This window comes from Narcine bancroftii, chromosome 4, assembly GCF_036971445.1.
Source record: "Narcine bancroftii isolate sNarBan1 chromosome 4, sNarBan1.hap1, whole genome shotgun sequence".
Taxonomy (NCBI): Eukaryota; Metazoa; Chordata; class Chondrichthyes; order Torpediniformes; family Narcinidae; genus Narcine; species Narcine bancroftii.
In genome coordinates this window covers 318,512,443-318,536,133 of record NC_091472.1, presented here as the reverse complement: position 1 = coordinate 318,536,133, position 23,691 = coordinate 318,512,443, and the positions used below count along the sequence as shown (strand labels likewise).

The following is a 23,691-nucleotide window of genomic DNA, read 5'->3' as shown; positions in this document are numbered from 1 at the left end:
CCTGTTTAGGCATAAGAGAATAGTTTTGGATTGTGCCACTCCACCCTCTATTTGTGTGAGAAATCATTCTGTGATCACTCTTTTTGAGAAGATCCCTGATTGCATTTCACGTGCATCTCTGCACAGGACCAGATTGTAGGTTTCCTTCAGCACCTGTGTGTGCTGCATGTAGACAAGATCATAACAGGAATAGATCCGATGAATGCACCGTCCTTTCCCATACTGGGACGATGTGGGCTTAAGGTGAGGGGGAAGAGATTTGACAGGAACTTGATGGGTAACTCTTTTCCCCAGAGGGTGGTGGGTGTGTGGAATGGGCTGCCGGCGTTTGAGGCAGGTATTATTGCAATGTTTAAGAAAAGAAATTGGACAGATACATGGCTAGGGCTCTGGGTCAAACGTAGGAAAGTGGGTGGGACATTTTGATCAGGAGGGACAAGTGTTTTCCTGCTGCATGTCTCTCTGTAGGCGGAGTAACGTGCTGTTCAAGAAAGCTATCATGGATGTATGAACCCCCCCCCAAATGAAACACGAAAGTCTGGAGAAAAACAAACGCAGGAGGAACTCAGCCGGTCTCACAGCGTCCACAGGAGGTAACGATATATTCCCAATGTTTCGGGCTTGAGCCCTTCTTCAAGGTGTCAAGCATCAGCTCACACTGTTGTTCTCTTTAGGACCGAGAAAGGAAATTCCAGGTCAAACAAGTTGTTTACAAACACATTCTTTACTACAGTCAAGTAGAAAAATGCTTTATGTATATTGAGAGCAGGTTATGTTCAGTAATAAGCAGGTAGAACAATGGGCTCTAACCAGTTTACCTGTATTGCTGAGTTGATTAGATAAATAAATACATTAATTTAATGCCTGGGTTGTACTGTGAAGGGTAGGTATCCCAGCACCTGGGTCGCATCATTAAATCAGTGACCTCACGCACAGGCAGATCACGCATTATCTCCTCAGTGAACATCGAACAAATAACACCTCCACAAATGAGAGCAGGAGAGAGGATGGGGAGGTGGAGGGGGGGGGAAGAGCTCAAGGTCTTTACCATCGCTCGACTGGATGTAAACAATGACAACATTTTAAAATTACTTAAATAAAACCTTCCAACTGCTACTCAACTCAGGATCCTGGCTGCCCCAGCAAAGGATAAACCACGAGCAAGGTTCATGCATGGGACCATAGATGAAGCTGTCTTGTACTCAGGTGAGTGAAAGTCCACCAGGGTCTCTATTCCTAATCTGGGACTCCTGACTTTGAGCTCCTGGATAGCCGAGTACTCTTCTGGAACCAGAAGTTACGATCCCTGTCCCCTTTCTGCTGGCCCCAAAATTCCTGATTTTAATCCTGCAGTTGCAAATTCCTGATCACTATAGAACATTACTGCACACTCAGGCCCTTCAGCCCACAATGTTGTGCCAAATTGTGTAAACCTACTCAAGAAACTAGACATTCCCTACCCCACACCTACAATATTCTCTCAGGTCCTGAATTCCAAACGGTTGTGCCAGCCAGCCATGAATTCTCAACCTTTGGTCCTCGAAATCCTAATCCCAAGTCCATGTCCTGGCTCTCTCCGGGTAAGGAGTTTGTACGCTCTCCCCATGTCTGCAGGGGTTTCCTCTCATCTTTCAAAAATGAGCAGGGATTGTAGGCTAATTGGTGTATTTAGCAGGCACGGGCTTGTGGGCTGGAAGGGTCAGGTACTGTACTGCATGTCTAAATATCCCAGACCTTTCCCTATGAAGCTCCCAGGATTTAGAAATTTCACCCTAAAAACGATGTTAGGGTAGATTGGGGCGTGGAATCTGCAGCTAACCAGTAGGAGCAGGAACGGAGGCTGTTTTTCCCTCCATGACCATGAGAGGTGAGTCCACCAGTCCACAGGCTGGGGCTAAGGCTCAGGCCACCTGCTGCCAACTGGACGACAATCGTGGAGTGGGGTCAGAGACCACAGGCTGGGGATGGGAGTCAAAGGTCACAGGCTAGGGATAAGGCTCTGGATATTTCTGCTTCTCCAACTGGACAACAATCAATTGAAAATAATCTGGTCCAACACAACCTGAATGCGCTGCTACTCGTGTAGATGAGGGAGGGGGAGTCAAAGCTAATGAAAAGGGTGGTGGGGGAATTACCACACACTGATTCAGCTCCTCAGAGGGGACCAAGGTACCTGAAGACCAGCGTCACTCAGGAGGGAATGAGGAACCAATGCTGGCATTGGTGGGGGAGGAGAGTCTGGGTCTCACACTGATGGACAGGGGTCCTCGAACACAGGGTGGGGGCAGAGGTCATGGGCCACAGGCTGTGATTAGGGGGTCAGAGGCCACAACTCGAGGACAAGGGTACAGGGGCTAGGGGCCACAGTGAGGACGTCAGGGGATATGGGGACACACACATAGCAGACAGGTGCCATGGTTTGAGGGATCATTGGGCTGGTGTCACACAGACGGAGCAGGGAATGGAGTTGCGGTGAGGGGTTGGTGTCACACACTGAGGGGCTGGTGTAACATGCTGAGGGGCACGGCTGGTCTACCTCACTCAGCCGGGATGGCATCTGGTGCAGACACTAGCTATCCTGCAGCTCGGCTGCTGTACACTCTGAAGGCCTCGATACCCTGCCCTCCTGCTCAGAGAGGCCAAGCTCTGTGTCCATCTGATCCAACTCGCCCTGGTCGAGCAGCTCAAAATCATCCGTGTATTCTTGGTGAGGTTCCCCCTCACCCAGTCCCTGTGGTGTTGTCTGGAAGTGGAGGTCCTGCTCTAATTCCGTCGGCAGAAATTCTGAGCTCTCCGTGCGTTGGTCCGTTAGAGGGCTGGACAGAAGTGAGGACAGTGTGTTTCGAACTACCGTGGTGATGGCAGAGGCCACCATCTCCTCACTGAAGCTCTTTAAAGATGAGCTTTGGGCTGGTACTTGGCCTGGCTTTGCCTGGCTCCTTGCTGCCTCGTTCCCATTGAAATGCGTATTTACAAAGTGCAGAGGAGAGGTCAGGGCTTCCAACAACTGTGAGTCTTGAGAACCGATGTCAGTTTCTGAGGTGAGTCGGGACACCACACGAGAGGGACTGCCATCGACAGACATATCCTCCACTGAAGGAAACTCAGGAAGGTCCCTGGCAAAAGCTTCCTCTGGTTCACTGTGCATGCTCTGCTGCTCCAGATCTGAAAGCACAGAACTGTAATCAGGTACTGTATAATCAGGAGCGACTGGAGCACCAAACCACCTGGGAGGGGGAGGCCATTACACCCATCCAGACAATGGCAGCCCTCGGAAGGAACGGTGAAAGCAAATTCAAGAGCAGAGGTTTTCTGGAGGGGAAATGAAATAAATTCGGTGACATGAGATTTGTAGAATCCCATGGAAAGAGAAGAGCGGGTCAAATAAGGGAAGCTCGCCGAGAAAGTGGCTCTCCTGTCAGGATCGAGTATTGGGAGAGTCTCGGTGCCTTACCTTCAGACACATCTGAAAGTTGTGGAGTTGTTCCTCGGGACACTGTGAACCCTCCGCTCTCCAGAATAGAAGCCTCCTCATCGGATAACTCTGAATCCGTGATCGCAAAGGCCAATGCCGTTGTCCTGACATCTACCTGTTGAGATGAAGACACTTGCAGAAAGCGAGTCCATCACACCACTCCTAGCAATACAGCCCATTGAAGTTCTGCAGCTACCAGCTCTATCTCACCTCCCTGCTGCCTGGCTCTGAATTTCCCGATAATCCCATTCAACATCCCAAATCTACTCCAACTGTTCATCCGCTAACACCAAATGAACACTTTGACCAACATCAAATGACCAACCCACTTCCTGATCCCTTAAACTGAATCTTCCGACCTCTGATGTGATCACTCAGCAACTGACCTACAATTCCCAATCATTTCAGCCCACCCTCTTGCCCTTCAGTCCCATGGCCTGACTGGATATTACCCACTTCCTGAACTCCCTTCTGACCCCTGATTTGTCTCCTAATTACTCATCTCCTAACCTTCCTGAATTAACCCCTACTGCCCAGATCTTCCACCTTTCAATCTCACCACTTTTCACCTCCTGAACAGGCTGACTGTTGACCCACTCTGAGGCCAGACTCTGGCTTCCAATTCTGAACCCATGACTTTACTGATATTCAAATCCCTTCACATCTTCCCACCTTTGTCCCAAGGCAGTGAGAATGCTGAACGACCAAAGGAACTGCTCACTCTAACCATTGGAGAGTCATATTCATGAAACAACGTTTATTTATTATAATGTAGAAATACGTGCCCTGCATAGGTTGTGTGAGAGTGTGTGTGTTATGTCTGCGGACCAGAGAAATGTTTCGTCAGGGTGTACTTGTGCAATCAGAGGACAATAAACTTGACATCTATGATCCAACACTCACAATCCCAATTATTTTGCTCAATCCCTTCCATCAATGGACATCCCTGGAGCAGAACCAAAGGAGGCCACGGAGGGGCAGATTCATGGTTTGTATCAGCATGTTGCCAACACCTTTAATCTAATCCAACAGGAGCACTGAGTTGAAGTCAGGCATTTAGTAGATAAAGTCACTGTAAATTTAAACCAGAGGTTGGTGCAGATGTTCAAAATCTTTGGTTGCAGAGATTGGGAGTGTCTGGAGCGAGGGGCACTGATGGACTGGAATGGTAAATGGCTGGGGTACACTCTGATGTGTCACACTGGCCAAAAGTCGGGACATTGTATCTAGCAGCTCTTGACTTCAGTTTACACAGCAAAATAAAGGGCCTCAGCCTGCAGCCACTGTAATGACCTCTGATGCATCGTCTCATCCAGTCACATCCTGCAGTGTGGTGATCAGCAACTGTGCACAGGCAACTGTGCACAGCACTTCTGCTCTGGTGTTACTGAAGTTTTATGTAAATCCAATACGATTTTGTTCTACAGCACAGAACAGGCCCTTCGCCCCAGCGTTGTGCCAACCTAATGACCTATGGTAACAACTGCCTTGAATTTCTCCACAGTATAACCCTCCATTTTTATTAGTTCCATGTACCGATCTAAAAGTTTCTTAAGACCCTAGTGCATCTGGGTCCATATCCAGAACATAACCATGCACCAACCACTCTATGTGAAAACGTACATTACATTCCCGACCCCTCTCCCCTTACTTACTCTCAAGGACCTTAAAACTACACCTCCTCAAGTTAGCCATTTCAGCCCTGGGAAAAAGTCTCTGGCCATCCACACGATCAAAACCTGTCATCACCTTATCTATTGGATCACCACCCCCCCCTCCCCCACATCCTCCCTCGCTCCAAGAAAGCATGCTCTCCAATCCAGGCACCATCCTTGCAAATCTGTTTTCGTAAGAGAGGATACAAATAACTTCCCAAGGATGTTGGGAAACATAGAGACTAATGCAAGGGAGGAACTGAAAGAAATCAGTATCTCTAAGGACATGGTCTTGGGGAAATTGATGGGATTGAAGGCAGATAAATCCCAAGGGCCTGATAATCTACACCCTAGGGTACTTAAGGAAGGGGGGTAGAGAAAAGGCGGGGAATTATCGGTCGGTGAGCCTTACATCAGTAGTGGACAAAATGATGGAATCCATTATTAAGGATGTAATAGCAGAGCATATGACTAGCAGAGAAGGGATAGGACAGAGTCAACATGGATTCTTCGAGATGGTGACAGGTAAAATAGATGGGGGAGAGCCAGTGGAAGTGGTGTATCTGGACTTCCAAAAGGCCTTCGATAAGGTCCCACATAAACGACTGGCATGCAAAATCAAGGCTCATGGGATTGGGGGCAAGGTATTGATGTGGATTGAGAACTGGCTGGCAGGTAGAAGACAGAGAGTTGGGATAAACAGCTCATTTTCTGAGTGGCAGGCGGTGACCAGTGGAGTGTCACAGGGATCTGTACTGGGACCCCAGCTGTTCACAATTTACATTAATGATCTGGATGAGGGGATTGGATGTCATATCTCCAAATTTGCAGACGACACTAAGCTAGGAGGGGCTGAGTGCATGGAAGAGGGGGTCAGGAAGCTCCAGTGTGATTTGGATCAATTGAATGGCAATAGATTGGGAGATGGGGAAGTGCAGAGAGATCTAGGGGTTCTTGTGCACCAGTCACTGAAGGCAAGCATGCAGGTACAGCAGGCGGTTAAAAAGGCAAATGGTATGTTGGCCTTCATATCAAGAGGGTTTGAGTCTAGGAACAAGGATACCTTACTGCAGCTGTACAGGGCCTTGGTGAGACCCCACCTGGAGGATTGTGTGCAGTTTTGGTCACCTTATCTAAGGAAGGATGTTCTTGCAATGGAGGGAGTGCAGAGGCGATTCACCAGACTGATACCTGGAATGGCAGGAATGACTTATGAGGAAAGCTTGCGCAAATTGGGATTGTACTCGCTGGAGTTTAAGAAGATTGAGAGGGGATCTCATAGAGACCTATAAAATTCTGGCAGGACTGGACAGAATGGATGCAGATGGGATGTTTCCAATGGTGGGAAAATCCAGAAACCGGGGCCATGGTTTGAGGATAATAGGCAAACCATTTAGGACCGAGATGAGGAGGAATTTCTTTACCCAGAGGGTGGTGAATCTGTGGAATTCATTGCCACAGAGGGCAGTAGAGGCAGGTTCATTAAATATATTTAAGAGGGAATTAGGTCTATTTCTTCAGTATAAGGGTATTAAAGGTTATGGAGAGAAGGCGGGGACGGGGTACTGAACTTTAAGATCAGCCATGATCTCGTTGAATGGCGGAGCAGGCTCGAAGGGCCGAATGACCTACTCCTGCTCCTATCTTCTATGTTTCTATGTTTCCTGTCATGAGGTGACCAGAACTTAACATAATATTCCAAATGGGGTCTAACTGAGGTCTAAGGTAGCTGCAACATTACCTCACAGCTCTTGAACATGACCCTATGGGTAATGAAGATTAACACACCTTCTTAACAACACCATTAACCTGTGCAGCAGCTTTGACTGCCCTGTGGACACGGACCCCACACACTGGTCCGAGTTCTCCCAGTAATATTGGATTCTGCCTTCAAATTTGACCTCCTGACATGATCTACTTCACACTTTTCTAAGTTAAACTCCATCTGTCACTTCTCAGCCCAGCTCTGCATCCTAGCAATGTCCCTCTGTATCCTCCGGCAGCCCTCCAGACTATCGACAAACCTTCATGTCATCTGCAGCCTTACTAACCCACCTTTTCTCTTCTTCATTCGGGTCATTTTTAAAAATCACAAAGGATAGATCCCTGCAAAACACCGATCTGCATGCAGAATACAAACCTTCTACAACCACCCTCTGCCATCTCTGGGCACCAATTCTATATCCACAAAGCAAGGCCTCCTTGGATTCCATCCCTCCTTATTTTCTGAACGAGCCTTACATGGGGAACCTGATCAAGTGCCTAACTGAAATTCATATACATCACATCCATTGTGCTTGGTTACATCTTGAAAGAATTCAATTAGGCCATGAGACATGGCCTTCCCCTGACTATCACCAAATGATGCCTCTCTAAATGGTTATAAATGCTGTCTTTTATGTCTCAGAGTATCCTATCTGAAAATGAGAATGAGCAGCTGGAATCGGCCATTTCCCAGATAGCCTTCCCTTATTGTCCAGAACTTTCTTAGTGTCGAGCCACAAGAGTCGGCTGAATTGAAATAGGCTCATCGGGCCCACATTGTCATTGCCACCTATCCAGAACCTATCAACACCAATTCCATCTTGTCCTGTCCTTTGCTTTGGTATTCAGATGGTCATATACAATGTTAGAGAAGCTCTGCCTCCATCATTGCTCAGCTTAGGGCATTGTAACCACCCTTGGCTGAGAAAACCTTTCCTCACCTAATGCCCTATTCCTTGGTACAAATGCCAAGGAGAAAAAAGTCTCCACAAAAGGATAAAGACCGGCAGGTCCATCGGTGCCTCAAGGTTGCTATGCAAGTTGACAGAGTGGTTCAGTAGCATATGATTCACTGGCCTTCATTAGACAGGGAACTGAGTTCAAGAACCATGGGGTAATGTTGCAGCTCTATAAAACTCTGATTAGACCACACTTGCAGTATCAAGTTCAGATCTGGTCACCTCATTCCAGGAAGGATGTGGTTGCTTTGGTGAGGGTGGAGAGGAGATTTACCAGGATGTGGCCTGGGTTGGAGACATGCACCAGCTAGTCCAATAGGGTATGAGCTGGGGAGAAATTAGATTGTTTTGGATTAGGTTTCCATAAGCACTGTGGGCTGACGGGCCTGTACAGTGATGGTGCAGAATGCCACTGCGTTATCAACTCCTCAGATGGTAACAAGGTTACCCATGAGGAAGGATGCAGGACATCTCATCACTCGTGACTACTACACACCATTTCTCAACCCAGGAATCAGCTCTGCTCAGACTGTGACCAGATCAGTGGGATTGAAAGCAAAGCTGAAAACACAGGATCATTTAGCAAATATAACTTCATGACTCAAGACCGATCAATGATGGCTCAGCAAAAAATGAGCTCCACAGCTTCATTCATTTATTGGCTCAGGAGGATTTTATTGTTCGTTTCTAAACCCCTCTGAACAGCAAGGTATGGGAGGGAAAGTTGAAAGTTCTCCAAATGGCAATGGACCTGGGATTGCCTGCAAGACCGAACAGGCAAGGACGGCAGGTTTCTATCCACGAGGGGTATTTTGTGATCCTTGTGAATAATTTAGACAGACATAGAAGCTAGTTAAAGCTTGTGGGTGGTGGGTAGTCAATCCAGCAAAAGGAGAATCTTTTTGACAGCTCTTGAGGATCAGGGATAACCTGCTTCATTCCATTTCAATTACATGGCTGAAGGCAATGTCCCCCACACATGTGGATAGTATGGGAAGTGATGCACTCCTGACACTTCTCCAATAAACTAGAGGATTTTCATGCCACCTCAGATATACCTTTGTACTGAGGCATGTGCTGAGGGATCCCCATGAGGCAGTGAGAAAGTGACGCTTCTTCAAAGGAGACCTTGAGAACCTGAAGGCTGAGCACTGGTTTAATGGTCGGTAACTTAAGTGTGGATGAACAGAGGGACCTTAGGACCCAGATTCCTACACCCCTCAAGGCTGCTGTGAAGGTTGATAGGATAGTTAAGACTATGGGATGCTGGGCTTTATTTAATAGGGGGATTGAGTTCAGGAGTTGAGAGATCATGTTGCAACTCTACAAATCTCTGGTGAGACCACACTTACAATTCTGTTCAGTTCTGGTCACCTCATTCTAGGAAGGATGTGGAAGGTGTGGAGAGGAGGCAGAGGAGATTTACCAGGACGTTGTCTGAATTGGGAAACAAGACTTACAGGGCAAGGTTAGTACAGCTGGGACTTTTCTCTTTGGAGCGTAGAAGGATGAGAGGAGACTTGATAAAGGTCGACAAGATTCTGAGAGGCATCGATAGGGTGGACGGGCAGCACCTGTTTCCCAGGGCAGGATCAGCAAATATCAGGGGACGTGGGTACAAAGTGAAGGGAGGGACGTTTAGGGGAGATGTCAGGGGAAAGTTTTGTTTTATTTTATTGTTACACACAGAGGTTGTTGGGGCCTGGAATGCCTTGTCAGTGATGGGGGTGGAGACTGGAACATGAGGGGCCTTTAAGAGACTCTTAGGTACCTGGATGGAGGGTTTCTTTTTAAGGAATATATGGGTCAGTAGAACATCAAGGGCCGAAGGGGCTGGACTGTGCGTCGTGTTCTATGTTCGGGAACAGCTGGAATTATTTTGCTAGAGTAGGTTATGGCAGAATGCTGATTTCGGAACATTGGTGTCAGACACGTGAGCAACTTTACATTCCCAATGGAGCATTGGACCTGAGATGCAAGTTTATTGCCACACACACGTCCACATTCAGATGTATAAATATCTGACTTGCTGCAGCCTAACCATGGACATAAGATAAGCCAACAATAATATATCGCAACAACATACCACAAATGATAGGATACAGAAAATGACAATTCAAAGGATAGATAAATATTCGCAGCTACAGTTAGTGCAAAAAAGTGGTTTCTATTGTGGAGATGGATCTTTTGGTGGTCTCACAGTCGTTTATAGTTAGGAGCCTGGAGCTCTTGGAAACATCACTGTGCTTGAACCTTGAGGAACTGAACACAGCTTCTGTGTGATGTTGGCTGCCTCCTCGAGGCAGTGCCTACTCATGTCAATATCTTCAATAGATAGGAGCCTTTGGCATTCCTGAGCACGTTTCCATACCTGGCCACAATGCAACCAGTCGGTATGCTTTCTGCAGTTCCATCATGCCAAATTTTCTTAGACTTACTTTGAAGACATTGTTTATTCCTTCATAGCTCGCTCCAGAAGAATTCCTTCAATAGCTGGCCACTCCCAGGAACTTGAAGGTCCCATACCCACTCCATAGGTCGTATCCCTAAGTACATTTTCCAATTCCTCCTCCACTATTGATGTGAGGCTTATTGACTATGCACATTTGAAGTCATGGTCAGATGAGGGACAGTCCACAGGGCTATGAAAGGGGAAGGTCATGTCTTATTAATACTTTTTTTGAAGTTACAAAGTAGAAAAGGGTAGCTCTGTAGATGTTGTCTACATGGCTTTTAGTAAGACATTTTTCGGGACAGTGTAATACTGGATCTCCTGTTAGGGAATGAGCTAGGTCAGGTATCTGACATTAATGTTGGAGATCCAATTGGGTCTAGTGATCATAATTCTGTTAGTTTTAAGGTAGTTTTAGGGAGGAGCAAGGAGGGGCCTAAAGTTGAGGTTCTGGATTGGAGAAGAGCAAATTTCGAAAGAATAAGGGATTTGGGGAGTATTGAGTGGGACAGGATATTTTCAGGTGAGGGTGTAAATGAGAAATGGAGGATATTCAAAAAAGAAATTTTGAGGGTACAGAGTAGTTATGTCCCAGTGAGGATCAAAGGAAAGGCTGGAAGTCATAGGGAGGCTTGGTTTTCGAGGAATATTGGAAATTTGGTTAGGAGAAAAAAGGAGGTATACAAGAGGTATAAAGAACAGAGAGCTGACAATTTGAAGGAGGACTACAAGGAGTGTAGAAGGAATCTTAAGAAAGAAATTAGAAAGGCCAAAAAAAGGCACGAAGAGGCTTTGGAAGACAGCGTAAAAATAAATCCAAAGGGTTTCTATAAGTACATTAAAAGTAAAAGATTAGTGAGGGATAAAATTGGACCCCTTGTAGATAGTGAGGGTAGGCTGAGTGAGAAGTCTGAGGAAATGGGGGAAATTTTGAATGATTTCTTTGCCTCGGTATTCACTAGGGAAAAAAATATTGAACCAGTTGAGGTAAAGAAAAATAGTGGGGAGGTCATGAAGCATATAAGGATAACCTAGGAGGTAGTGATGGCTGTGTTGAAAAAGATAAAGGTGGATAAATCTCCGGGACCGGACAAAATATTCCCAAGGACACTCAGGGAGGCTAGTGGACAGATAGTGGGGCCATTAACAGAGATATTTAGGATGTCACTGGCCACAGGGGTGGTGCCAAAGGATTGGAGGGTGACGCATGTGGTTCCGCTGTTTAAGAAAGGGTCTAAATGTAAACCTGGGAATTATAGGCCCGTGTGTCTGACGTCTGTGGTGGGCAAGTTGATGGAAAGTGTTCTGAGGGATGGTATTTACAAATATTTGGAGGTACAGGGATTGATAGGGAGTAATCAGCGTGGTTTTGTCAGGGGTAGATCATGCTTGACAAACCTGATTGAGTTTTTCGAGGGGGTCACAAAAAAGGTTGATGAAGGGAAAGCTGTGGATGTTGTCTATTTAGACTTTAGTAAAGCTTTTGACAAAGTTCCCCACAGGAGGTTAGGCAAAATGGTGGAGGAATTAGGTATAAATGAGGAGGTAGTGAAATGGATTAAGCAATGGTTGGATGGGAGGTGTCAGAGAGTAGTGGTAGAAAATTGTTTGTCCAATTGGAGGCCGGTGACTAGGGGAGTTCCTCAGGGATTGGTTCTCGGTCCACTATTGTTTGTCAGCCTGAAGAAAACTGAGGTCCTCCATCAGCCAGCTCCCCACCATGACTACCAGCCCCCCCACATCTCCATCGGGCACACAAAACGGTCAACCAGTTTACCTATCTTGGCTGCACCATTTCATCAGATGCAAGGATCGACAATGAGATAGACAACAGACTCGCCAAGGCAAATAGCGCCTTTGGAAGACTACACAAAAGAGTCTGGAAAAACAACCAACTGAAAAACCTCACAAAGATAAGCGTATACAGAACCGTTGTCATACCCACACTCCTGTTCGGCTCCGAATTATGGGTCCTCTACCGGCATCACCTAAGGCTCCTAGAACGCTTCCACCAGCGTTGTCTCCGCTCCATCCTCAACATCCATTGGAGCGCTTTCATCCCTAACGTCGAAGTACTCGAGATGGCAGAGGTCGACAGCATCGAGTCCACGCTGCTGAAGATCCAACTGCGCTGGATGGGTCACGTCTCCAGAATGGAGGACCATCGCCTTCCCAAGATCGTGTTATATGGCGAGCTCTCCACTGGCCACCGTGACAGAGGTGCACCAAAGAAAAGGTACAAGGACTGCCTAAAGAAATCTCTTGGTGCCTGCCACATTGACCACCGCCAGTGGGCTGATATCGCCTCAAACCGTGCATCTTGGCGCCTCACAGTTTGGCGGGCAGCAACCTCCTTTGAAGAAGACCGCAGAGCCCACCTCACTGACAAAAGGCAAAGGAGGAAAAACCCAACACCCAACCCCAACCCACCAATTTTCCCCTGCAGCCGCTGCAACCGTGTCTGCCTGTCCCGCATCGGACTTGTCAGCCACAAACGAGCCTGCAGCTGACGTGGACTTTTACCCCCTCCATAAATCTTCGTCGGCGAAGCCAAGCCAAAGATTGTTTGTTATATATATTAACGATCTGGAAGTAGGGGTGGAGAATTGGATAAGCAAGTTTGCGGATGATACGAAGATTGGTGGTGTTGTGGACAGTGAGGAAAATTACCGTAGATTAAAAGGTGATTTAGGAAGGCTGGAGGTGTGGGCTGAGAAATGGCTGATGGAATTTAATACAGATAAGTGTGAGGTGTTATATTTTGAAAAGGCAAATCTAAATAGGTCATATGCATTAAATGGTAGGCGATTGAGATGTGCAGAGCAACAAAGGGATTTAGGAGTTGTGGTAAATAGTTCCCTCAAGGCTGATACTCAGGTAGATGGTGTGGTGAAGAAGGCATTTGGAATGTTGGCCTTCATAAATCGGAGTATTAAATTCAAGAGTAGGGAGGTTATGATGAAATGGTACAAGGCATTGGTGAGGCCAAATTTGGAGTACTGTGTACAGTTTTGGTCACCAAATTATTGGAAATATAAACAAAATAGAGAGAGTGCAGAGAAGGTTCACGAGAATGTTGACAGGATTTCAAGGTTTGAGTTACAGGGAAAGGTGCAGACTGGGGCTTTTTTCTTTGGACCATAGAAGATTGAGAGGGGACTTGATCGAGGTGTTTAAGATTTTACAAGGGACAGACAGAGTAAATGTGGATAGGCTTTTTCAATTAAGAGTGGGGGAGATTCAAACTAGAGGGCATGGTTTAAGATTGAAGGGGGAAAATTATAAGGGGAACATGAGGGGAAATTTCTTTACGCAAAGGGTGGTGGGGATGTGGAATGAGCTTCCGACAGATGTGGTCGAGGCGGGATCATTGGTTACATTTAAGGAAAGACTAGATAGTTACATGGATAGGAGAGGACTGGAGGGGTATGGACCGGGTACTGGTCAGTGGGACTAGGAGGGTGGGGATTTGTTACGGCATGGACTAGTAGGGCCGAACTGGCCTGTTCTGTGCTGTAAGTGGTTATGTGGTTATAAGGTTACTCGTGGTATTCCGAACCTACACAGCCAAGGTTCCATGGATTTCATACCTCATGACTTTCTGAATGAGCATAACATGGGGACCTTGTCAAATGCCTTCTAAAATTGATATGTTCCGCATCCGCTGCCTTGCCTTCAATTTCTTCAGACATGGCACCCATGCCTTCTAGTTCTGGCCTCACTCAAGCTCAGTGGAAAAAAGCTTGCTTGCATTTACCCTAGCTATACCTGTCATAATTTTGTACACCCCTATCAAATCTCCCCTCGTTCTCCCAGGCACCATGGAATAAAGTCCTCATCCATTCACCTTCCTTATAATTCAGAACCTCAAGTTCCATCAACACCCTTGTAAATTTTCTCTTCACTCTTTCAAATCTATTGATACATTTCCTGTAATAAGGTGACCAAACATTGCAAATTTGGCCTCACCAAAGTCTTACACAACTTCAAAATCCCTGTAGTAATAACTTGATTTATGAAGGCCAAAGTGCCTAAAGATCCCTCTATTCAACCTCACTCTTCAGTGCCCTACAGTTTACTGTGATAAATTAGGTTATATTTTATATTGTGTATCGATATGTTTTAAAGGAGAAATTGTGGCAGGTTTTTCTTAAGTGTAGGTCACAAACATTTCACAACAGATCTCATTTAAAATGCTGGAGCTCTGCTCAAGCCAGACAGTCCAGGCTCCGAGTGCATTTGCAAAAGCTTTGAAGAATGCCTATAAGGACTTCACACGTAGGTGTTAATTGAACCTGCTGTGGAGTAATGGATTATTGTTTTGGAAAGCAACAGATGAACAGACTCAGAAGATCAGGTCTGGTGCCACAGTCTGAGTGAGGTTTGCTGTTCTAAGAGGGTCATGTGATTTTGAGAGAGAGAGAGAGCGAGGGAGAATTTAGTTCAACAGTTCAGCAGCTGGGACTGGAACTTGACAAACTGGCAAGCTTGTGGAAAAACCCCATTTTTGGGAGATGAGTTGTGAGTTCTGACTTCAGCCTGTTCAAATCCCTTGTGGTTCATTCAAGAGGACATGACTGGCTGTATAATGTTTCACTTGAAATAAGGGAAACAGAAAGGAACTCTATGGTGACCTGAAAGAAAGGTTATCATCTGGAGAACCCTGAGGGGGAAAGTTTCGTCAGCAAGACACTGAAGTGGCTGATTGGAAGGAATTAGTTTGTGTCCAATGAGCAACAAATCTCTCTCTGAAAACCAACAAGAACCTTCCTGAGTGGTAACCATTTAACTTTCAAGCATCAAAGCCTGGTGAAGATTCATAAATGTTAAATTCTGTGCACAGTCTAACAATTGCCTGATACTGGTGAACTTTTTTGAACTTACACACACATTACATACACGTGAACTTAGAATTAGAAGAGGGTTGTTAATAGTAATAAGTTAAAGTTTGATCCTGTTTTTACGTTTAAAAGAAAATTAAAAGTAACTTTTGTTTAAGTGGCCATTTGCCTTGGTGAATATCTGGTGCTGCTGGGTTTTGGGATCCTCTGGGCTCGTAACAGACCCCATGTAAATCCAACCCTGGTTCTCCTGATGTACAGCACCTCCCCCTTTTCTGCATTAAATTCCAACTGCCATTTTTCAACTCTTTTTCCAGCTGGTTCAGATCCCTCCGCAAGCTTTGAAAGCCTTCATTGTTCACCACAACGCCTCCAATCTTTGCATGAAGTGAAAAAGCACACAAATGCTGGGGAAACGTTGTATCATCTGCAAACTTGCTGATCCAATTTATCACATTATCATCCAGATCACTGATACAGATGACAAACAATGGACCCAGCAAGCAAGCTTTTTTCAACTGAGCTTGAGTGAGGCCGGAACTAGAAGGCATGGGTGCCATGTCTGAAGAAATTGAAGGCAAGGCAGTGGATGCAGTGCATATGGATTTTAGTAAGGCTTTTGACAAGGTCCCCATGGTATGCTCATTCAGAAAGTCATGAGGTATGAAATCCATAGAACCTTGGCTGTGTAGGTTCGGAATACCACGAGTAACCTTGAAAAATGTCTTACTAAAATCCATGTAGTCAACATCCACTATCTTTACATAGAAACATAGAAGATAGGAACAGGAGTAGGTCATTCGACCCTTCGAGCCTGCTCCGCCATTCAACGATATCATGGCTGATCTTAAAGTTCAGTACCCCGTCCCCGCCTTCTCTCCGAAACCTTTAATACCCTTATACTAAAGAAATAGATCTAATTCCCTCTTAAATATATTTAATGAACCTGCCTCTACTGCCCTCTGTGGCAATGAATTCCACAGATTCACCACCCTCTGGGTAAAGAAATTCCTCCTCATCTCGGTCCTAAATGGTTTGCCTATTATCCTCAAACCATGGCCCCAGGTTCTGGATTTTCCCACCATTGGAAACATCCCATCTGCATCCATTCTGTCCAGTCCTGCCAGAATTTTATAGGTCTCTATGAGATCCCCTCTCAATCTTCTAAACTCCAGCGAGTAGAATCCCAATTTGAGCAATCTTTCCTCCCAAGTCATTCCTGCCATTCCAGGTATCAGCCTGGTGAATTGCCTCTGCACTCCCTCCATTGCAAGAACATCCTTCCTTAGATAAGGTGACCAAAACTGCACACAATACTCCAGGTGGGGTCTCACCAAGGCCCTGAACAACTGCAGTAAGGTATCCTTGTTCCTAGACTCAAACCCTCTTGATATGAAGGCCAACATACCATTTGGCTTTTTAACCGCCTGCTCTACCTGCATGTTCACCTTCAGAGACTGGTGTACAAGTACCCCTAGGTCTCTCTGCACTTTCCCATATCTTAATCTATTGCCATTCAAATAGTAATCTGCCCTCCGGTTTGTATTACCAAAGTGGATAACCTCACATTTATCCACATTGTAGTGCATTTGACTTGTATCTGCCCAGTCCCTCAATTTATCCAAATCACACTGGAGCTTCCTGAACCCCTCTTCCGTGCACTCAACCCCTCCTAGCTTAGTGTCATCTGCAAATTTGGAGATATGACATCCAATCCCCTCATCCAGATCATTAATGTAAATTGTGAACAGCTGGGGTCCCAGTACAGATCCCTGTGGTACCCCACTGGTCACCGCCTGCCACTCAGAAAACGAGCCATTTATCCCAACTCTCTGTCTTCTACCTGCCAGCCAGTTCTCAATCCACATCAATACTTTGCCCCCAATCCCATGAGCCTTGATTTTGGAAGCCAGTCGTTTATGCGGGACCTTATCGAAGGCCTTTTGGAAGTCCAGGTACACCACATCCACTGGCTCTCCCCCATCTATTTTACCTGTCACCATCTCAAAGAACTCCAATAGATTTGTCAAGCACGATTTACCTTTTGTAAATCCACGTTGACTCCGTCCGATCCCTTCTCTGCTAGTCATATGCTCTGCTATTACATCCTTAATAATGGATTCCATCATTTTGCCCACTACTGATGTAAGGCTCACAGGCCAATAATTCCCCGCTTTTTCTCTACCCCCCTTTTTAAATAGTGGGGTAACATTAGCTACCCTCCAATCCATGGGTACTGATCCTGAGTCTATCGAGTTCTGGAAAATAATTCTTAAAGCATCTGCTATCTGAATGGCTACTTCCTTGAGTACCCTAGGATGTAGATTATCAGGCCCTTGGGATTTATCGGCCTTCAATCCCATCAATTTCCCCAAGACCATGTCCTTAGAGATACTGATTTCTTTCAGTTCCTCCCTTGCATTAGTCTCTATGTTTCCCAACATCCTCGGGAGGTTATTTGTATCCTCTCACTTCCTTGGTAACCTCCATGAAAAACTACAAGATTAGTTAGACATGTCCACCAAACACAAAACCACATTGACTATCCTGATCAGTACCCGTCTATCCAAACATTTGTATAACCAATCTCTTAGGATACCTTTGAATAATTTACCAACTACTATGTCAGGCTAACCAGCCTATAATTTCCCAGATTATTTTTCAAGCCTCTTAAAGAATAGAACAACAAGTGTTATCCTCCAATCCTCCGGCACCTCACCTGTGGAAAAATACATTTTAAATACTTCAGGAACTGAGTTACAGGGAAAGGTTAAAGCTTTATGTCCTGGAACGTAGAAGAATGAGGGGAAATTTGATAGAAGTGTTTAAAATTATGAGGGGTGAGTTAGAGTAAATGTAGGTCGGCTTTTCCCACTGAAGATAGGTAAGATACAAACCAGAGAACATGGGTTAAGGGTGGAAAGCACGAACATGCACAAATGTGCATACACTGATTTTCTGTGTGCTGGTGCGAGTGGTCGGAGTGCAGAACAAGCTGAAGTGGTGAATGCAGGCTCAATTTTAACATTCAAGAAGCATTTGGACAGGTATATGGATGGGAGGGGTACGGAGGGCTATGGACTGGGTGCAGATCAGTGGGACTCTGCAGAAGACTGCAAGGGCTTGTTTTCTGTCATGTAATGTTCTGTGGTTCCTGCTTTCACTTCTAGTCTTGCCCTGCTGAACTGAAAAATGTTTCTCACAGGGTTTTGTATACAACTATGAGATCATCCCTCATTCTTCTTTGCTCCAAGGAATAACGCTCTGACCTACCTAACCCCTCTTATAGCTCGGACCCCCTCAGAGTCCTGGCAACAGCCTTGTCAATCTCTGCATGCACCCCAGCTTGACATCTTTCTTGTAGCAAGGTGACCAAAACTGAACAAAATGCTCTAATGAGGCCTTACCATCTTTTCAACTGCAGCGTGACGTCCCAACCTCTGAACTCAATTTTGTGACTGATGGCCAATATGCAGAAAGCCTTTTTGACCATCTAATCTACTGTGACGTTCAAGGACAATATGTACCAGTACTTCCAGATCCCTCTGTTTTACAACACTCCTAGATCCCTACCGATCACTGTGTCGATCCTACCCACGTTAGACCTCTCTAAATGCAACACCTCTGTATTAAATTCCACAAATCATTCCTCTCCCCACATGCCCAACCAATCAACACCCTGTTGTAATTTTTGGCAATCGTCTTCACTAAGTACAATATCCGACACTTTAGTGTCACCAGCAAACTTGCTAACTGTGCCATGTAGTTTTTATCCAATTTCTGGTTCTTTAACAAGTGACCTCCGCAATTTTCCACCAAAGTGCACAAATATGTAAGTGTTTGGAGGTTGGACTATCCAATCCATTCTATTCTCTGCAACTTAAACCTAACTTGCTTTCTCACTTTTTCAATTCTGATGAACTGTCCCTGAGGTGAAACATTAACTCCGTTTCTCTGTCCAAACACACGCTATATGGCCTGTTAAATACTTCCACCATTTTTGGCTCTCACTTCAGATTTCTAGTAATTACAGATTTTTAAAAAAATTTTCATTTGTGATTTGACAATTCTACATTTATTTAGCTTTTGGGCATTTTTATTATCGTCTTCCTCCCTTGATCCTGGAATCAAAAACAAATATTCAAAATTATGACTGTAAATTCTGAATAGTAGGGGTCCTAGCACCTGTCCTTGTGGAACACAACCTTCTGCACTGTACAAAAAAATCATTTATAGTTCTCCAACCTAATCCTGAAGCCAGTTAGCAAGTCATTCTGCTACTCAATCCTCAACTCCCTATTCTTTGATCTTATTTGCTAATCTATTATGGGGCCCTAATTTTTATTATTTACATTCTGACTGACACAGAACAGTAAAAGGCCCATGAAACCCATGGTGCCCAATTAAACCACCAACCTTGTATGTTTGAAGGTGGGAGGAAACCAGAGTCACCAGAGAAAACACATGTTGGTCCTTGGAAGAACATACAAACTTCTTAGTGATGGTGTGAAATTCGAATCTCAGTCGTGCTGGCGCTATAACAACGTTGAGCTGACCACTACACTAACCGTGCCCCCTTCAATCATTTATCAGAGCCCTTTAAACAATAAAATGGATTCCACATTAATCACATTACACTTCTCATGATCACTACTTCAAAACAATAAAGTGTGTTGAATAAGTATAATTAGTGTCGAGTTAGTCCAGCGCCAGGGACCGGGATTCAAATCCCGCACTGTATGTAAGGAGTTTGTACGTTCTTCACGCATCTGTAAGGGTTTCCTCCCACTGTTCAAAACAAACCAGGGGGTTGTAGGTTAATTGGATGGCACGTGGTTGTAATGTGCGTCGAAAGAACCAAAGACTTGTTGATCCAAACCAAGGCTTTTATGAACTAAAAGACTGGAGCGTATCACAAGTAGGTCGACCAGTCCAGAATGACCTGGTCTGGCTAGGAGCAATCCTTTAAGACCTGCCAGTAGGTGTGGCTACACTCTCAGCCAATCACAGTCATTCTACACTATCATCTGTAGATATACACATTGGTGATAGAATCTGTACTATCACAGGGGTCATGGGTCGAAATGGCCTGTTACCATGCTGTACGTCTAAATTAAAAAAAATATTACAATGGGAAGTCTAAAACTTGAAATGGTAGATCTTCCGCGCAGAATGTGGTGGGTGTGTGGAACAAATTGCCAGAGGAACTGGTTGAGGTGTGAAAAACTACAATGTTTACAAGATATTTGGATGGGAAGGGTTTAGAAGGATACAGCCCAATGGGACTAGCTTAGATAGATGAGAGACAAGAAACTGCATGATGCTGGAGGGATTTCACCTGCAAATCTGTAGGGGTCATTTACTGCATCTGGAGCTCTCAAATGTGGCCCCCTCCCTACATCAAGGAGATTGCATGAAAACTGGGAAATTATTTAGTTGAGCACCTCCACTCTGACCACTGTTACAGCAAGGAGTTCCCAGTGGGGAGGTCCCTTAATTCCACACACCATTGCCACACCGACATGTCTATCCATGGCTTCATGCACTGCCAAACCAAGGTCATCCACAAACTAGAGGAACACAAGACCTGGCATTCTCTCCATCTCCAACCATATAGCATTAACATCGACCTCCAATTTCCATTAACCCCTCCCACCCCGCTGAGTGTCTCCCTCTTCCCTATCTCTCACCTAGAGAGCTACCTTCTCCCCATCACCTCAGCTTTTTTCTCTTTTACGTCTCCCTGTACACATCTATTACCTGTGAGCCTGTGATCCTTCCTCCTATCCTTACCTTTCATTTAGGTGTCTCCCTGTTTTCTTCTTGTACCTGACGAAGGGCCCAGGCCTGAAACATTAGTTACCCTTTACTTCCACTGGATGCTGTGTGCTGTGACCTGCTGTGTTCCTCTAGCACATTTGTGCACTGGGTTCAACCCCATACTTTCTTGTTAAACTTCTACCGTAACACATGGCAGCATTGGCCCATGTACTTATACCGGGGAAAGAAGATGGTCAGATTAATAAGGTGTTGCTAGGGGAACACTTTGGGACCATTTCTACAAGCTTTGCACCAATGGACCTCAAATTAGAATACTAAATTTCAACATGATTAAGCAGGAATTTGCAATAGTTGTCATAAATGTTAAAGCAGCCATTCTCAATGGGAGCAGTACGGCCTTCCCCTCAACCCCGGGGGCCACAGCACATTTACAGATTGAAATCTTAAAATGTTTTAATGATTTTTTAAAAATTTAGTGGGTAGGAGAGAAAAATGGAAGAAACCAACTAAACGTGACTGCTTCATAGAGAAGGGGGTGCATAAACATTGAGCAGAGTCCTAAGGGGGGGCAATAGCCAAACAAAGGTTGAGAATGGCTGCTCCAGAGAACAGGAGCATGACTGCCTAATGGGAGGTGTACAAGACTGGAATAAAAAAGTTCAGGAGGAACACATTTCCAGTTGGGTAAAGGACAGGAATGACAAGGTACAGGAACTCTGGTTAACAACAGGTATCGAGGCACAGAACAGGAAGAAAAGGAGGCATACATTAGCTACAGGCAGACACATTCAAGGGAATCCCTTGAAGAGTGCGAGAATGTAGGAGCATAGTAACAGGAGTTGTTGCAACTGTGAACAAGAGAGGAACATAAAAACAATACTGGCAAAAAGTGGCTGTAATTAATGACTGGAGCCCTGTCGTGGAACCTGACCTGGTGTTGATGTTTAGAAAAAAGCCAAAATTAATCCAATTCTTGTGGTTTGGGTCAATTGAGTAAAATCAACATTACTGATCGTTAACAAGATTGTTATATTAATAATACGTGCAAATAAACAGCCGCAGAAGTGACAGATCCTGTACACATTCACAAAACTGTGTAGCCAGTCCCGATACCTTAGAATTAAAGCAGGACAGCTCGGCTTCACTCTCGCTCTCTGTCTCCGCTGTTGGCTCACTGCAGTTCTCCATTTTCACCATCAGTTTCTCTGAAATGCACAAACCACAACCTGCAACAAAGTCCTTGAGGAAATAATCAAGACTAAGATCTGGAGTCACAAGAAGAGGAGAAAAGGAAAATGGGGCAATGAAAATAAAGGACAGAAATGAAAGGTCAGAAGATGAAAAACCAAGGCAACACTGATTATTGATGAAAAAGGCAGTTACTAGCATGGGATTTTGGCTAATTGCCCCCTCCTCACCCCCCCCCCCCCCATATATGCTAGTAAAAAGAGAATTGGAGGAGTTGATAGGCACATGAGAATAGGTTGCAGGGAATTTAATGTGGGAATGGAACAGAGAATGGTCCAATAGAATGCATGGACTCAATGGGATGAATTGTTTCTCTATCTATAAAAAAAATTCCTAAACTATTGAACTTTAATGTGTGTGCCAGTCTAAACAAACCAGAAATTGCTCACAGGGAGGAAAAGGTAATAATCTGAACAGAATACAGAACACTACAGCACAGTAAACCCTTCAGCCCTCAATGTTGTGGCAACCCATTCATTTCTCAAAAAAACAAAACCGTCCCTACCCCATAACCCTATATTTTTCTTCCATCCATGTTGCATTTGAAGAATCTCTTAAATGCCCCTAACATTTCAGCTTCCACCACCACACCAGGCAATGTTTTCCAGACCCCCCACAACTGTGTAAAAAAAAAATTACCCTTGACGTCTCCCCTAAACTTCCCTCCCTTCACTTTGTACACACGTCCTCTGGTGTTTGCTGATCCTGCCCTGGGAAACAGGTGCTGGCCGTCCACCCTATCTATGCCTCTTAGAATCTTGTCGACCTCTATCAAGTCTCCTCTCATCCTTCTACGGTCCAAAGGGAAAAGTCCCAGCTCTGCTAACCTGGCCTCATAAGACTTGTTTCCCAACCCAGTCAACATTCTGGTAAATCTCCTCTGCCCCCTCTCCTTCCTATAATGAAGTGACCAGAACTGAACACAATACTCTCAGTGTGGTCTCACCAGAGATTTGTAGAGTTGCAATATGACCTCACTACTCGTGAACTCAATCCCCCTATTAATGAAGCCCAGCATCCCATAGACTTTAATGATCCTATCAACCTGTGCAGTGACCTTGAAGGATATATGGATTTGGGCCCAAGGTCCCTCTGTTCATCCACATTCTTAAGTAACTGACTATTAAAATTTAAAAATTGCATACACACAAAACAAACATATAATTTTTTTTTAAAATTAAGAAATAAACAATAATATTATGAATTATAAGAGATCGTATATCATCTTGGCAGTTGAGGGCAGAGGAAACCTCCAGGACTATAAATGCACAAACAAGGGAAGGCAAGATTTCATATAAATCAGATAAAATTGAGATTTTTTTAAAAAGCAATTGGGTGATCCACTCAAAATAGATGGTTTCTTATCTAATTTATGGCTTCCGAAGTTGAATCATCAAGATCAAGGAAAATTGAATGCCTCTTTTTCTAAGAATGCAATTGAGAAAGTTCGAAGTTCTCTACAAGCTAATAAATCACCGTGAGGTAATGGATTTCCCCCTGAATTTTATAAAGAATT

General features: G+C 44.9%; 1 protein-coding gene across 1 annotated transcript in view; it reads right to left on the bottom strand.

Moving 5' to 3' along the window:
- Positions 1–705: 705 nt before the first annotated feature.
- retreg2 (reticulophagy regulator family member 2) overlaps positions 706–23,691 on the bottom strand; it is a 60,633-nt gene continuing 37,647 nt past the window's right edge. Inside the window, exons 7-9 of the mRNA XM_069936084.1 lie at positions 22,041–22,132; positions 3,455–3,590; positions 706–3,165 (exon numbers count right to left, since the gene is read on the bottom strand). Coding sequence (XP_069792185.1) covers positions 2,570–3,165; positions 3,455–3,590; positions 22,041–22,132 — 824 coding nt within the window. The 3' untranslated portion in view covers positions 706–2,569. The remainder of the gene's footprint in view (positions 3,166–3,454; positions 3,591–22,040; positions 22,133–23,691) is intronic.